The following is a 16,149-nucleotide window of genomic DNA, read 5'->3' on the forward strand; positions in this document are numbered from 1 at the left end:
ACTCTGATAAGATTCCTGTAACATTGTATACTTTTGCCGACATCCTCAGAATCTATCGACAAGAATCGTTTAGTCGCAAGTTAAATGCCCAAAGAAATGTACATCTATCAGTAATCAATATCTACTTTATAATCATTTTGAGCATGTTCAAAACTCCGTGTTTATTTGTAGAAACAATACCCGCATTTATTTATATGTCTTTAAATCTCTAATAAATGAATCTATTAATTGATTTCTTTCTACGTCTCCACGTACGTTACCATTTTGTTATAGTATTTCAACGTTTGTTTTTTCAAGTTACAATGTGTTTCCAAATTTAGAAATTGTCAATTTTTTACACATTTCTCTTCTGGATTTTCAATTTTCTTCTCACTTCCTTTTTGTCCACGAAGCATCTCGTGGACAAAATCTCGATAGGATGTCTTCTTGATCGATACGCTGCTCATCACATGAACGTTTCCACTTTCGTTGACCGAGCGTTGTTGCCTTCCTCCTCCCTCGTTCTCAAAACTCGCAAATCCCGTCGGCTCTCCGCAGGAGCCGCGGGGATTCCGGTCATCTAACAGCAGGTGGCTATTAGACCGACCTCGTCCTCGTCGTCCGAGGACTTTTACCGTCCCCGAGGACGTTTCTACGGCCAGAATTCGATTTTCTCGAGTCGTCCCGGGACGTCTCCTCACGACGAGATCAAGATAATCCCGCTGATCGCGGCTCATCTCATATCGACAGGCTAAAGTGCGTCACAGGACGATACTTTTATTAGCCCGTGGCACTTACCGGCGCTTGAAAGCTCCGAAGCTGATTTCACGCTGCAACCGCTCTAAAAAAACTATAGCTCTATCTTTTGGAAAGGCTTTAGAGATGCCCGTCTTGAAATTATATTTTTCAAACTGGAATCCAATCCAAATAGGCCGGGAACAATATCTCGAAATCGATCCGAATCTCCGCGAAGATATAAAATAGACGTTGCACCCAGTACAGGCGAGCAATGCAAAATCCAAGGACCCCTTTCCAAAGCTCGCCATTTTACTATTCTCGTGTTTGCAATAGCCATTATCGGCGTGAACGATAGCCTCGGTCATAGAGAATAAAAAGCACTCTGATTTTTTGATACTATGCGAGGAGCGATCATGGGTATTGTCAAAGGTTTTTTTCCGCATCGCTTCGCTCATATACCATTGTGTCTTGAATGGCAATGGCCCTGTACACACGAAAAAAAAGTCCGAATTGTCCAAATCCAACGCGATAGAAAAAGTTTAGCTATAAAAACCGCTCCAGCTATACAGAAATTTGCGAAACGACCATTTTTTTACCGATATCCAGAGGCAGAATCGATCTCTGCGATAAAATTGGAAATGATCCATTTATCCTGCCTTGCGATATCGCGTCTTCTTTCTTTTCTTATTTGACTTGTGACGCATATTAATTTCAAGCCACGTATGCGAATGTCGCGTTGTGTGCGTCAGTTTAATTGCGTTACACATTTTCATTTTCCAGTCGAAATAAACGAGTCTGGCGATTCGTATTTTTTTTGTCTATCACGCAAATATCTATGGATATTGATTGCGCGTTCGTTCTTTTTTTTCCCCCTGTTTTCGCGCGCGCGATGCGAAAATGCTGACGGAGTTATTTATGAAGGAATTTACGGGAAATAATCCCGTGGAAAAATCGCGAATATTTTGCGCTGCGACATTGCAGGGCTTATAATCTCGCCGGATGAAGTTGCCAGGTGGAACTTTCCACTTTTCCCCAACAGGAAAGGAACTTTCGAACTCGTGGGACCTCGAGGAAATTGGGAAAGGTGAGTGGAGATGATTATCAGAGAGCCCCGAGATCGAAATAGTTCGAGGTAATCAACGATATTGGTCGGACATGCTTCACAAAGTCGAATTTAGAAGTGTACTCAAATTAATAGCATAATAATGAAAATATTGGCGTCGATGGAGGAAATTACTGTTGAAGCAATAAACAATAATGCCATAAATCAATATAAATTATTTAAAGAGTAATGTTTTTTTTCAATTGAAGGTATCAAGTCCAAACTCTATTTTTATAATTCTTGGATCTGGAGCAAACACGTTAATTTAAAACAATTTGTTCTAAGCCTTAATAAATTTTACCGAATGAATTATGCAGTAAAAGAATACGCGGTATGTACATCCCATACATAGATAAACTGCATTTTCCCCTTGTCGTTTAATAATCCTCATTTTAATGTTAACAGGAACTTAATTTCGCAAATTTTATTGAAATGGCTATTGTTTATCCAATAATTTTGATTACTGTTTTGCGCAACGACGTCATGTATTTACATTTTTGTTGAAACATTTTGAACCGCGTCTCACCACTGTCTTTTGGAAGTCTCTGAAGTGCCACGACCGTGCGCGCTTAATTAGAAAATCGACTTAATCGTTCATTCATCGAGAATGCCGTCATTCGAAATCCTGTCTCATCCCCCTTCCTCCCCCATCATTCTCGCGCGAGTCTCCGGAAAGAGACCTCGTGACCGTAGGTAGCAGGCACTCACACGCGCGTAGAATTTGAAGGATGGGCGAAGGGAAGAAAAACTGCTCGTAGGATCTCGTTTTCCGGGTTACGCTAGGTGGGTGGCGGGAAGAGGATGAAACGAGGAAGGAGTGTGTCCTCCCCCCCCCTCCCCCCCGGGGAAGACAAAGAAAGAAACGTGGAGAAACACGTTACCCCACCGACGGCGTTCCGCGAGAGATGACAAAGGAGGGATGAGGGCGGAGGATCGAAGAGAACGAGGGGTAAGAGGCGCGAAGAATTTAGGAAGGAAGGAAGGAGCCTGGATCTCTCCTCTATTGAAGGTTGCTCGTGGTAGGGGGAGGTCGTACGCCCTTGAACGAAGACGGGGCAACCTGACCCTACGGCGTACGTTTCTCCCGCCGCCCCCTTTCAGCCCCCTCGCTCCCACCCTCCCGAGCGAGACCAGACGAACGGCCGGCGCTCTCGGAGAACACCTCGATGACGACGACGGCAACGACGACGACGACGACGACGACGACGATGCCTTGATTTTCTGGGTAACGCTTGCGCCTTGGAGAACTGCTATCGCTCTCCGCTTTCCCCTTTCTTTTCTCCGCTTCGAAAGTCAGCAGCCGACTCCGTTCATTCCGTTGGAGGGTGGAAAATGCGCGCCAGGGATGGCAGGCACGTCGAGAGGAGCCCCGGAGTCGCGCTTTTCGGGGGTGGTTATCGCGCGAGGAGGCTCGCCACCCCCCTCCCGGCCGCCCCGCCGACGGTGGGGGCGCACTCGTCCTCCGGAGGGACGACGGCGGCTCCGGAACCAGGGGGGTGTACGTACACATACACAAACACACACACACACGTACACATCGCACGCGCAGGGGTGGAAACGGGACGGCCAAGTGGGGACAGGGTAGACGACGACCAGGGGGCGGGAGGGCGCGGAGAGAGCCCGAGGATCCCCGGGACAACCCGGGGCAGGGGGGGGCAGCGGCGGCGGGCACCGGGGGTTGATACCGAGGGGCAGGGCTAGGCGGGCGAAGACGGAGAGGGCGCAGTGGTCCCGCGACCATCAAACCAACAACACCGTCCTGCCGCCGCCGTCGTTCGGCGAAAACGGCGGCCGACCGACCCCTACTTCCTCCTCTTCTTCTTCTTCTCTTCTCTTCTCTCGCCGCCGCCGACGCCCGCTCTCACAAGCGACGGACGTCGGCGACGCGGCGACGGACGTCGTCGACCTCCACCGTAACGCCGCGCTGCGTCCCGCCGTCGTTATCCCGCGGAATAGGATCCATCCCGATCGCGGATGGATCCCTTGCGGCCCCGGCCGCTCGCCGGAGAGCAGTTCTCTTCGAGGAGAGGAGCAACGCGCGGGAGACAAGGAAGAGGAAGCGCAGCGAAGCGAGAGCCGCCAGGTAACGCCAGTCGCGCGCCCGATCCCGATACCGAAGGTCCTTTCCGCCGACGAGCACCCTCGCCGGTTGCGATCGCGCCCGTCGTTCGCGCCTCGACCCCCTTCGGCCGTCCAGCCTAATTAATTAACCCGCTTACGATCGCACCCCTTAATCATCATCGATCGCCGCTTCTCCGACCGGTTCATCGATCTCGATATATCCCCTTATCGCTCCATTTAATCTCGATTGATTTGTATCCTGAATCCGCGGATACTTTTCTATTTTTATTTTCCGTTTTTTCCATTCGATAATTTTGAAAGATGCCGCCATTAGTTTTATTCGTTAATTATTTTTGCTCATTTTTACTTTATACCCTCTTGTGACGTAAATCACTCTTTGATCGTTTGATGTAACTTTTTTCGCGAACGGTGGTTCTTTTGCGCACACATTTTTTGATCGAGATGATAGTGAAATACTATTTACTCAGCGGCGATAGCCCACTAATCTTCGCCGTGATCGACGAATCAGAAAGCACGAGATTGAACTTTTCGAGCAATTTTATTTTCACGTTTTTAACATACTTTTCATTTACATCGCAACCGGAACTTTTTAAATTTTGATCCTAAGTTTCTTTAAGATTTACAAATAAGTGAGACTCTTGCCGACGTTTTTCCGAAATGGAGCTGTGAATTCGATCGATAGTCGTTCACAACCTTCGCAATCTTTTTCCATTTTTTTGCACAATCGGAAAGTCATTTTAACTTGAGCCACTTGTTGGTTTTATTACTTTCTGTTTTGTGTATTTATACCTTGACGGATATTTCCACAGCGGATTAATAATATACGGTCGTACAATTTCGTAACTCGAGATTTCTATCAATCGAACAATCTTCCACTCGTTTCGACCGCGATATCTACCGGGTGGCTGGCCCGCTATCGTTCTTTATCGCTATGTGCCACACGCACGCACGTGGACGTCATTTTCTTCATCGTTCGCCGATTACATCCTCAAACTGTCCCTTACAATTAAATTACTCGCGAGGCTTCCTGCCTCGTTGGAGAATGGATTTTGCTCTCGGGTCCGAATTGTCGCTTACCTCCGAGGAGGCATACGCTGCACACCTCCTGGGGACACCCACTCGCCAATTTTTAATTAAAGCAGATTGAAGAAGAGCCAACATATGGCTCGCGTACATCGGTAAAAGCGCACCGCGCGCATCAAATCGCCATATGTCGTTAGAAAACTGAAACTGTTGCTACCTGTGAAATTGATTCGTGTGAAAACAACAGCGCTCTCACGTGATTATACTGTCTCTTTGAACAACATCCCTTAAAACGATCTCTTACGAAAAAAGATTAAATATATTAGAAACTCTAGGGGTGTAACAATATTAACCCTCGCGTCCGAAAATATTAATCTAAGTAACATTTATTTCTAAAACAAATATTCACGTAGCCTGAAATTAAAATTGTTTCTACCGTTAAAGGTTAACGTCGGTATTTGAGCAACGCTCGTCGTCCTCCTTGGGGTTTCGCGGGGTCAGGGAGAGCCGCGACGCCGCGGCGGCTCTTCTCTCGCGACGTACCCCCGCGCGCGCGCGCGCGCGCAATTTTCGTGACACCCGGTACGCAAGGTGTTCCCCTATTCCGCGTAAGTACATTATGGTGTGTACTGTTGTTTTATCAGTAGTGCAGGATCGCCATGGCTACGAAGTATGAATAAGCCGTAGCCGGCACGTCGCCGCTGCTGCTACCTTGTGCCTAATTACCATTTTCGTAATTTTCTGTCACGAAACTGACTCCGGCGAGCCGGTACCTGAAATCGGTCCCCGGCCACGATCGCGCCCAGGTCGAGTCCTCGCCCAGGCTCTCGAACTACCGCGCTAAGATTCTTCGGGACTCGAGCAGGTTTGTGTGTCTTTGTGATCTACAATCTATGTACTGGTTCCAATATAAATCAATATCTGACAACATAGAACTGTTCCCCCGCTCGTTCTAAGATTAATTATTAATCAATTAATTTCAGTAATACCTTTGCCTTCCGAGCTAAATTTGCATAATTTATCGCCACCTGTATTTTTAATATGTCAAACATTTTAAATAACTAACATCCCACAACGAGTTCTATTAATTTTAATTTCAAACAACGATTTGTGTCGACATCTCGAAGTTTCGATAATAAAAACCTTTTATTTTTCATTGATTCTCCTTAAATTTGTGAATTATACATCGAGTACATAAGGCCAACTGAAATAACTAATGCACAAAACAAGAGGACGCGTTAAAGTAAAAATCGATTCCACGGGGAAACAATTTCGCCCGTCACCCGGAGCACTTTTTATTTTCGCCGACGACACTATCGACGAGCGGTTTAATCGATCCTCCGGATTCCGCCGTCCTCGCGGAGGCGCGACTAATTGCGCGAGCAGCAGTTTCGACGGTTGAACGATGTGTTCCCGCGCGGCAACTTATCGAACTGTCAATATGTGATCAGCTGACGCGCTCGATCGAGGCTGTCGCAGGCGGATTCCTATTTATAGCGTTTCGCACGTCGCGAACGCCGTCGTGCCGCGAAAGGTTGACACGGCGTTCCCTCCCGCCCACCGTCGCTGCAACATTTCTCGAGTGCATCCGAAGGGAAATACTGGGTTTTTTTTTCTTGAGCAAGAGTAACCGATAGAGAACGAAGGTACAAATCTCCGTACGAGCTCCAACAAGGTTGTCAATTTCGAGAAAATATTTCTTATAATTTAAGATAATCCGTTAAAAGGGTTGCATTCGGGAAGAAGAAGTTATTCTTCAGAGAAGAGAGAGGGAGAGGGAGACGTATTAAAAATAATGTAACTGTATAAAGCAATGCGGTATTATTTCATTCGCTGCTATTGTTTCTGCATCTTGGGTATAAAAATAATCCTGCGTCTATAATCCATCACCGTGATTGAAAGACCTTCCTATAGCGAGAAAGATTCAATCATCGCGGACAATCTCTTCCCTTCGTCAACAACTTCCGCAGTCGCCGGCGTATTTTGTCTCGCGATTAAAATTTTCTTAACACCGCGAGTAGACAACCGAGGGGCGAGAATCAGGAAATGAAGACTTTAAGCTGGGTGTCGAGCCGCCAGATTCCGAATTCGTGGGCGAGAAGATCGAAACGCGGAAAATCGCGGAATGACGAAAGAGGCGTGTTCGCGACGCTGACGTGGCGTTAAACGGAGTTCCCGGCCATTACGAAGGACACCGTCGCTGACCTAGGATCACAGAGCTGTCGTGGGCGGCCGCCACCCTCTCCCCCTACCCCGCGCCCGCCAACCCTGCCGCTCTGTCTCCATTACCGCGAACGCGCCAAGAGCATTGGTTTGTTCCAGATACCAGGTAGAGCCATGCGGTTCGCCGGCCTGGTACCGGGCCTCACTCATGAATGGAAGAGGGTTCGCCAGGATCGATGGTGAGGGCGTGCTACCTTCAGGGGAGGATTGGTATATAACCGTGACGTTTCCAACCCCACCTGAGCGAGGGTGCCGCGACGTACACGTGCTCGGTTACGTCACGAGGACGAGCGGCCGCAGGACTCGGGGGCCATTCAGGTATCACTCGCGAAAAGAATCGGGAGGGGGGGGGGGATCCGGCGCTTTCTCGAGGAAGCCCGCCTGGATCCCGGGGGTGGATAAAGAGAAATGAGATTGGTATCACGGTAAGAGACAACAAGGGAGAATGAGAGGTGACACGCGCGTCGCGTGTACAACGATAATAGTCCGTGATTTATTTATTGACGAGTTAATTTATCGATTGACGAGACCGCGGCTTTAGCATCTCGAAATAGCAAGCGTTTCATAAAATCCGCCTCTCGAAATTTCGATCAAACCGCGCTTTTGCCACACTGCGAATCTACCGCGCGTATTTCAGTTGGTACGAGGAACGGGATAAAAATATGCGTGCACGTTAAATGATAGAGAGCTCAATTCTCTCGCTCTTAACGGTACAAAAAAATACTCGAGGAACAACGGAAATTTGGACGAATTTCGAGCACGTTGATTTGCGCGAAACAGGAAGTGATTGTTATTTTAATTTTAAATATATCCTCTTATATTTATAAATGGCTATTATTACATATATCTTTTATTAATCTTGATAAAATTATTGGAAAGTTATGTGAAAGTTAAAAGAGAGCTCGGGGGAAGGACAGGTCGATACATCTCGATCGTGTCAGCGTCACTCTTACCCCTGCGACTTTACAGCGCTTATAATTAGCTTCATACCGCCACGCCCGATTACACACCCTCCTGCCCTTTTGCGTCCCTTGTCCCCTGACTCTTCGGAAACTTCGGAGGCCGGCCGGTTTCATCAACGATTCAATCTTCTTGGTCAAATTAAATCCTTTTCACGCTCGCCGGCAATTAGGCAACTTGTCACGGAACTCTCGCATCTAATTAATTTTTACCGCAACTTTCAGTTAACTCGCACAGAGCGGTAACTGCACGTAGTATACAACAAACAGATTTTAAGTATGGATATCAGTTACGGTGTAAAATGATACTAGTGTATTTCAATATATATTATCAGACGAATACCGAAGTTACGGCAATTATTTCGAAAATGGTGAACAATCCGGCGCTTCGTTCTCGCTTCACGCATGTTATCGGGCCATAACATCGGGCTAGCTGACTCTGCACTCGCTATTAGACGATCCTCGCCCTTCGTCCCCACCTCGTCCGAGAATTTATTTTTTCCGTCGATAATAGGGCATCGCCCTATACGCATATGTCACGTGCGACGGGGGCATTTAAATATCTTCCTATTAAATTCCTGGCCCTCCCGTAGACGAGTGTCCCCCCCCCTCCTCCCCGTTGACGAGGGTTGCGTTTAAACCCCCCTTTGCTCCTCTCTCATTCTCGTTGAGGTAACCCTGACCCACAGCTTCGGCCGACGAGGTTCCAGCCCTTTGAGGGAATGCCCCATTGTGTTGCGAAGACCAAGCACTCCCCCTCCCCCCATTTCCCCACTCGTCCCACTATTCCTTCACGATGGATATGAATTAGCCTTTGCGAAAGGGGGGAACGCGGGATGCAGTGACTGTCGCAGCTACGAACTCACCCTCCGCGGACACGCGCCTTTTAAAACCGAGCGGAACCCTCGGAGAATGTAACTACTTTCTGCCCCCTCGTTTTTTTTTTCGCTCGTCACCGGAAAGTGAAAAAAAATCTGACGTTACGTGACGTTTCCGAGATTGACAGGAGCGTACAGTTTCTTACAACGAGAAATCCAGACAATATCTGTAAAGGCCCATCGCATAGAATTCTTTTTAAGGGTTTCTAAATTTTTTTCACCCGTGAATTTTGCATCTTGGCGTTAACTGCGACTACTTTCGACGATAATTTTACTGTATTTGGCCGCTTTCTTAAATATATCATCCTCTCTTGCATAATAGCGTTTCCTATCATTTTACTCGTATCACATTTGCTTGGTATCTATTACAAAAATTCATTATCAGTGTCTAAATTCTAAACGGTCGTGGCACTTTGGCGATTACGATCCAACTAATCTCACGTTCTGCTTTCTGAAAATATCTCTCCCTCGATTCCCTGTTCACAAGACTCTACGTGATAAAGTAAACGACCGAACCGCGATTAAACGAGACGGTAAATAAATGATGGAACTAAATATAAAGTTGTGGGAAAACCAAAAGAGAGATCGCCGCGCGAGGTGTCATCGCGTCGAATCGGGTTCAATGGCCGAGATGAGAAAAAGCGCCGTTAATGGAAAATAGAGTGTCGAGTGGAGAGTCTCGATTGTGTGCAACTATCAATCAGGATCACCGTCGACGCTGGTTACAGCATCCCATATGCTCGCCGACGTGAAAAGCGCGTAAGCGTCGGCTGCGGCGAGCGGGAAGACGAGAGGGCGGCGGGAGAGGGGAGGGAGGGGTGAGTTTCTCGATTATGCGAATATCTACGAGCACAATGGGACCCCAATGTCAGCTGCTCCCATCATCCCCTCGTCCATCGGGCGACGTGGAGTTCCCGTGCAACCCCTCCCCCCCCCCCCCGCGAAATAAGCAATAAGTTACGTTAGCACTGTGACGAACCACTCCTCCCCTCCACGATCCCCCTCGCGCGGCACCGACCCCCCCTTGACCGAGGGCACGCGCCGGGGTGAACGTCCCCCATAGTGCAGTTTCGGCGTTCATCATGTTCGCTTCGAGCCTGTGCGATGTGTAGCCGGTGTCCCAGAATTAACGCGATCATTAGCAACGGGATCGAGAGAGTCGCTTCCTTTCCTCTTTTCGTGCGCAAGAGACACTTTCTCTCTCTCTCTCTCTCTCTCTCTCTCTCTCTCTCTCTCTCTCTCTCTCTCTCTCTCTCTCTCTCTCTCTCTTTCTTTTTCAGTGAAGGTTAAAAACAAATAAAAAGGTTCTCGAGTGCTCGTTTCTCCGGTTTTCGAAATTTAACATTTAGTGCACGGTATTTGAAGTTTGAAATTTTTACGACTGCGGATAAACGGAACAGTCGGTTGCTTTAGTTGACGAGATTCGGTGAAGAACGGGGTTGAAATTCTTTCCAGTGCGAAACGTTCGGCGTTCGTCACGTGACTGCACTCTCGCGATTGTGTGGACGACGGGTCTCCATTTGGAAAAAATATTCTGCTTCAGTTTCTGACGTATCTTTAAATTATATTGAATCAGTGCGTAATTAATTGTACGCGAAAGGACGTCGATGAGAAACGATCGTTTGCGGTGATTATCAATATCTACTCTCGATTCGAAGGTTTCTTTCGCAAGTGACTCGTTACGCAAGACACATGAAACACTTCGCCTAATTACCGATTAATACACCACCGAAATAAAATATAAATCTAGAGATCCGTCAGATGTGTGCGAAATATTTCCGGGGAGAATCGAAGTTTACAACTAGGGCTGGGTCCCGATGTTCACTGACAGTACTATAAATGTATTATATACGTGATTTAAACTATAGATTTATAGTACTGCCCGCGAATCGGAGCACAGCCTCGAAGTATCAACAAAAGTGACGAAGTGTCGAGTCGGCGCGCAGTTGAAAGTCGAAAAATTGACGCGTAGACAACATTTTTATACTGTTATTGCGACTAATATTAACATATGCCTCAGTGGTCGAATTGGTGAGACGCCCGCCTAGAGTGTAGGGAAGTCCAGGTTCAAACCCTGGCTGAGGTAATATTTTCCGCAATAAATTTTCTCCATTAAAACGCGGGCCAGTTAAGGTCGACCGAAAAGCTTAATTATTGTGTGACAAAGTGTGTTCTCCGAGATTGCCGGATCGTAATTTTGCAAGGTTGTAACGAGTTTCAGTAAGGCCTACCGGTACGCAGGACAATACCTGAAAGGGCGGCAAAGTCGAGACGAAAGGGGAAGTGTGAGTCTGTGCTCCTTGCGTTCACTGCGGGCTTCCATGTGCCAACTTTTCAAAATTCATAAGGCACGCGGTGAATGCCAAGAGCGGACCAAATTCAACGATCTGCATCGACCCGCGATCGAACGTCAGTGCGAATCCATCGAGAATGTCTCAGGAGTGGCGAGTCTCGCGACTCCGATCTCGGTTGGGAAAGGTCAGTATCAAGGGACAACACGACACTCTCTCCGTTTTTGCTTCTCCGTTTAACTTTTAAGGACCGTAAACGACCATTCATTTCTGCTATTTCTTTAAGTACCTAACGGCTAATTACGCAACCTTGTTACACTTCGTTTACTCCCAAAGTTCGAGAGCCTTCGTATTAATTAATATTGTTACCCGTACAATTTATTCGTGAGCTTTTATTTTAACAATTATTAACTATCCTTAATAACAGATTAGTTAAATTAATCGTGATTATAAAAGCGGATGTCTGATTTTGTGAAGCGGTCGTTCGATCACCACTTTTATCTACTTTGGAAGAGCTTATAAGAAAGCGTATAAAGCAACACTATTCCTTAAGATTTAGGAACATAAGATCTGGATAGAATTATCACCTTTTTAATCTTTATTGTGTGTAAAAGACTACTTTTTATATAACATTCTTGTGATATTTAAGTAGTGTGCGCTTTTATCATACTTTTGTGACACTTCATCGTTCAAAATCCTATATAACGTTTAGGAATTTCCTATTTTCAGAATATTTTTCCATTTATCTGTTCGTTTACGAATCAAAGCGCTGACATCCTAACTCAGTCGGCAGACGAAAAGTCGACATGTCGCATATAAAAAGTTAGATATAGATCGGACTCCTGATTTTCTCCCTCAAGCGCATCAAGCATCAAGATAGAAAGAGAAAGGAGGTAGAGTGGTTAGCAGTAATGGTGGAAAACAAGCGCTGCCCGACGAACGGGGGTCGCCGAGGTCGGGTTTAAAGCCGAAAAGCCCCTAAATGGAAATCGGGGAATTCCCAGGGCGTAGAGGATGAGAACGGCTGTCGGTTGTATCGACCGAGACGAAAGGGCGGCGAAGGGAGATGCCGGCGATGGTGGGGATGCTGCGCGGTTTAAGGGTGGACGCACGTTGCCTGGCAACCTTCCCGCAGCATCCCTCCTGGACCACCGCCGCCACCGCCACCGCCACCGCCCCTATCCACCGCCGCCATCGACGACTTCCACGATCATTGTTGTCGTCGTTGTTGCGCGTCCGCCATTATTCAGGATCGATATCTCACCCCGAGATGTCTCGTTTTCTCGATTCGTCGTGATTTCCGTGTGTACCTATGTGTGGGGTGTGCGTGTATTTGCCCTTTTTTTTCCCAGAAGAATCCTGGAACCTGACAATTTGAACGAAAATTGAAAGCTGGAGTTTGTGCAATTAACAGTTTCTTGAAATCGATAAAACTTTCTGAATATGAAACAAGGAAAGAGAAAGTCGAGAATTCAGGAGTTCTCCAGTACACAGTCAGAATCTAGAAAAGTCTCCTAGGTTTCGAAGGTTCCAAGAATCTAAGAGAATTTTACGATCTGAAAGAAAGGAAAACGGAATTAATTTTCAAGTTAGAAAATTAGGATATCTGTAAGAGCTTTAGACGTATTAATATCTCGTAATTCTATCAGAAGGCAAAAGCTTCGAGGCTCTTCGGTTGGAGAATATTTTGTCTGTTAATAATGTCCGTTGTAAAAGTACTTCCATCCCCCACATTTTATATTGTAAAATATTATGTAGAGCACATAAGTGTGAAGAATAAAACGTGTATGCATAGAACAGTTAACTTGCTGCGTCCCATCTCCCTTGTACATCCTACAGACATCATTTTTACTCCTACAAAATTATCAAGTTAATCGAGCAAAAATGTAATTAAGTGTAATTATACTAAACACAACGAAGTATAATTTTTCACTTTGAAATTACGCAGTGCTCAAAGAACAATGTAAACTCTCTTAAACACATTTCTTCAATTTGCGTAAATTTGTTCAACGTCGTTTTTATACACAAATTTGCAAAGGTACTGTAAGAAAAATTAAGAACCATGCAGTACCAACTAACACGAAAAAGTTCCAGTTTCGTTGATCAATTTCTCAGAGTATCTGTACAATAAACTAAGAGTCAAATAAATTCGTAAATTCACGTGGTAACGACTTACCAGCATTGAAAATTGAAAGTAAAACAGAATCTCTTCACTACATCACCATCTAATTACAAAATGTATCATTCAACCCGTTAATAAACGCGTCCATTCATCTTAATAGAAAGTTTCAGCTCCGCCTATGCATATTCCCCTGCTATTTTTCTTAACAAAGACCTGAGAAACTGGCTAAGTGGCAGGGAGATTGATCGTTATATGAGAGCTAACGTAGTGATCCTTTATACTTACTTTCTTCCGCGTTATTCCTTTATGATCCGAGAAAAACGATGTAATCAGACCGGAGGTAAATCTCTTTCTTTTTATATCTCGCGCCAGCTTTACCGCTTTCGACAAGTTTCCCCGAGTGTTTCGGCGGTAGGGAATATCAATTACACGTGAGATCCCGCGCGAACTTTCCACGCAAGGAAATATCTCGTGAACTTTCGGTAATGATAATTATTTTGCCACCTGTTGCAAACCCTACGATCCCGGGCAAAGCCGACGGTATTCGACGGTAACGGGAAACAACAAGACCAGAAAACGAAGATATCGCAGATGGCGCGGAGCGCAAAAAGAAATCGTCTAATTGTAACTAAATTGATTGCAGCGCATCAGCTGTTGACCCCAAAGATCGGCCACGAGCCTGTCCCGCGATTCGCTGAAATCGCCGTCCCGAGATCCTCGCGTTTCTCACACGCGATCGTCGAAGGTAAAAGTAAAAAGGCCGCCATTTCTGGCACCGTCCCTCCCTCCCGCGCGTTGCCCCGAGTCCCCGTCGCCATCCCGTCGTAAATTTCTTCGCCCCATCGACCCTGCGGAGCGTAGGCGCAACAAAGAAATTCAGATGAAGGTCACTTTGCCAATAGGAAGATAGCCTGACGGCGAACGGTAGGCGAAGGGGAGGGCGCGAAGAGGATTCATGCACGCGAAACGGAGGGAGGAGGGGGGGGGTGGGGCAGGCTCGTGAGTTTTCACCCTCCGCGACCCTCCGCGGCTTGTATCGGGAGCCTAGCTTCCATTCAAGCGATGTGTTCTTAGGCACCGCAGCCGATCCCAATCGCGTTAGTCGGCTGTTAACGCGATTATTAACGCGACTTTTGCGACCGTTGCCATCCCCAGCGTCAGGAGAGCACGGCTAGAATCTGCAAACGTTGCTCTTTTCAGGTTTACAAATATATTTTCGCTCGCGCTATTCGTATATGCGAAAGCGTTCGCCGAAATCGCATCGGGCGACCATTTCAGATCAGGTTGCATTATTCACGGAAAGAACAATGTAGCTGCTGTAGCTAAAACTTAGCAAAATAGGGACAGCTAATATTTTTAGTTGTGATAGCTCAATATTTTGCTACGACAGCAAACCGTTTGCTGTCGCACCTAATACAATAGGCACAGTAGCAAAATATTGAGCTATCACAACTAAAATATTAGCTGTCCCTACTTTGCTAAGTTTTAGCTACAGCAGCTATATTGTTTTTTCCGTGTTTTCGTCACATCGCGTAAACGTTTTACAACATTAAAGATTCATCCATTCGTCGTTTCTTGTTGTATTCGCTAGCCTCGTGCCGCGTGATTGTTCCCTGCGGATCTTGATTTCAATCATTTTTATAATTATTCTCTCGGATTTTCAAATAAATAAACTCTAGATGATCAGTAAGTGTATCGGGAGGACAGAAAGATCGACAATAATGAAGCATTAATTTGCACGTAGCGCATGATCTTCGAGCTATTATCTGACAATTATAGATCGACTAAATATAAGAATCTAAGATAATTGAGGCCGTTATTGCGTGCTACGAAAGAAACGGCCTCATATTCGTCCGCAGTTGACTTAATTGGACTTCGGATCTACGAGATATCGCGGAGCGAAAGAAATTCTACGGGATGGAGGGCGAGAGTGAGAGAGATTGAGAGGGAGCAGAGTGCACTTTATGAAATTGCATCGGGTATAATCACATATTTTCTTCATGGCTCGAGTCGCGGCTTAATTCGAATGATGGTACTTCGCACGAAGAACGCGGGCGAAGGGATGAGAAACTAAGGAAAGGCACTGCGACGGGAAATAAGCAAGATGAACGAGAAGGGAAGAGGAAAATAAAGGACGGCCGGGGTCGAAAGAAGTGAAAGGACGCGACGATTGCAGGTGGCGGATGAAGAACTAGTGCAAATCGGGGAGGGAAATAATTACAAAATTAATCAACTTTATCCGCTAATTTGATGGAAAAACAATCGTCTGTCCCTCGTCCGTAAATTATAGATCGAATTAGATAACCGTGAATTGATATAGGGTTGCCTGGGCAAAGGTGGAGGACACCTGGCCGAGAAAGCGTCGCGGGAGCTGACAGGAAAGACGCAGAAGTTTCAGGTCGGGGCGAGGAAGAGGAAGGGCACGCGCGGCGGGGAGAGGCGGCGGAGGATACGGCCGGGGAGAGAAATAATTCTGCGCTTCTTCTCCCGAGGAAACTTTCGGACTGGTTCGCGGAACACGCGCGACACCGAGAAACATCGCGCGTGAGACGTAAAATTATACAATGAGAAATACGCTTCGCGTAATAATCGCCAGGGAACGTAACGTAACGGAGAGGGGGAAACAGAGAGAGAGAGAGAGAGAGAGAGAGAGAGAGAGAGAGAGAGAGAGAGAGAGAGAGAGAGAGAGAGAGAGAGAGAGAGAGAGAGAGAGAGAGAGAGAGAGAGAGAGAGAGAGAGAGAGAGAGAGAGA

At 46.5% G+C, this 16,149-nt stretch overlaps 1 protein-coding gene across 1 annotated transcript; it reads left to right on the forward strand.

The window, feature by feature from the left end:
* The first annotated feature begins 1,716 nt into the window (after positions 1-1,716).
* On the forward strand, positions 1,717-7,459 carry LOC105567536. Its single transcript, XM_012022469.1, has 3 exons — positions 1,717-1,801; positions 3,469-3,902; positions 7,247-7,459. The coding sequence occupies exons 1-3, from the start codon at positions 1,717-1,719 to the stop codon at positions 7,328-7,330; spliced, it is 603 nt and encodes a 200-aa protein (XP_011877859.1). The 3' UTR covers positions 7,331-7,459.
* Positions 7,460-16,149: the final 8,690 nt, after the last annotated feature.

The sequence above is a fragment of the Vollenhovia emeryi genome, unplaced genomic scaffold (genome assembly GCF_000949405.1).
Source record: "Vollenhovia emeryi isolate VEMERY1.0 unplaced genomic scaffold, V.emery_V1.0 DF939137.1, whole genome shotgun sequence".
NCBI lineage: Eukaryota > Metazoa > Arthropoda > Insecta > Hymenoptera > Formicidae > Vollenhovia > Vollenhovia emeryi.

What these genes read in the sequence shown, in the direction of transcription:
- LOC105567536 (XM_012022469.1), top strand. Translation starts at nt 1,717, where the DNA reads ATGAAGTTGCCAGGTGGAACTTTCCACTTTTCCCCAACAGGAAAGGAA. An exon ending in CCTCGAGGAAATTGGGAAAG is followed by an intron (nt 1,802 to 3,468) that starts GTGAGTGGAGAT and finishes AACCCGGGGCAG; the next exon opens with GGGGGGGCAGCGGCGGCGGG. An exon ending in AGCGAAGCGAGAGCCGCCAG is followed by an intron (nt 3,903 to 7,246) that starts GTAACGCCAGTC and finishes GGTTTGTTCCAG; the next exon opens with ATACCAGGTAGAGCCATGCG.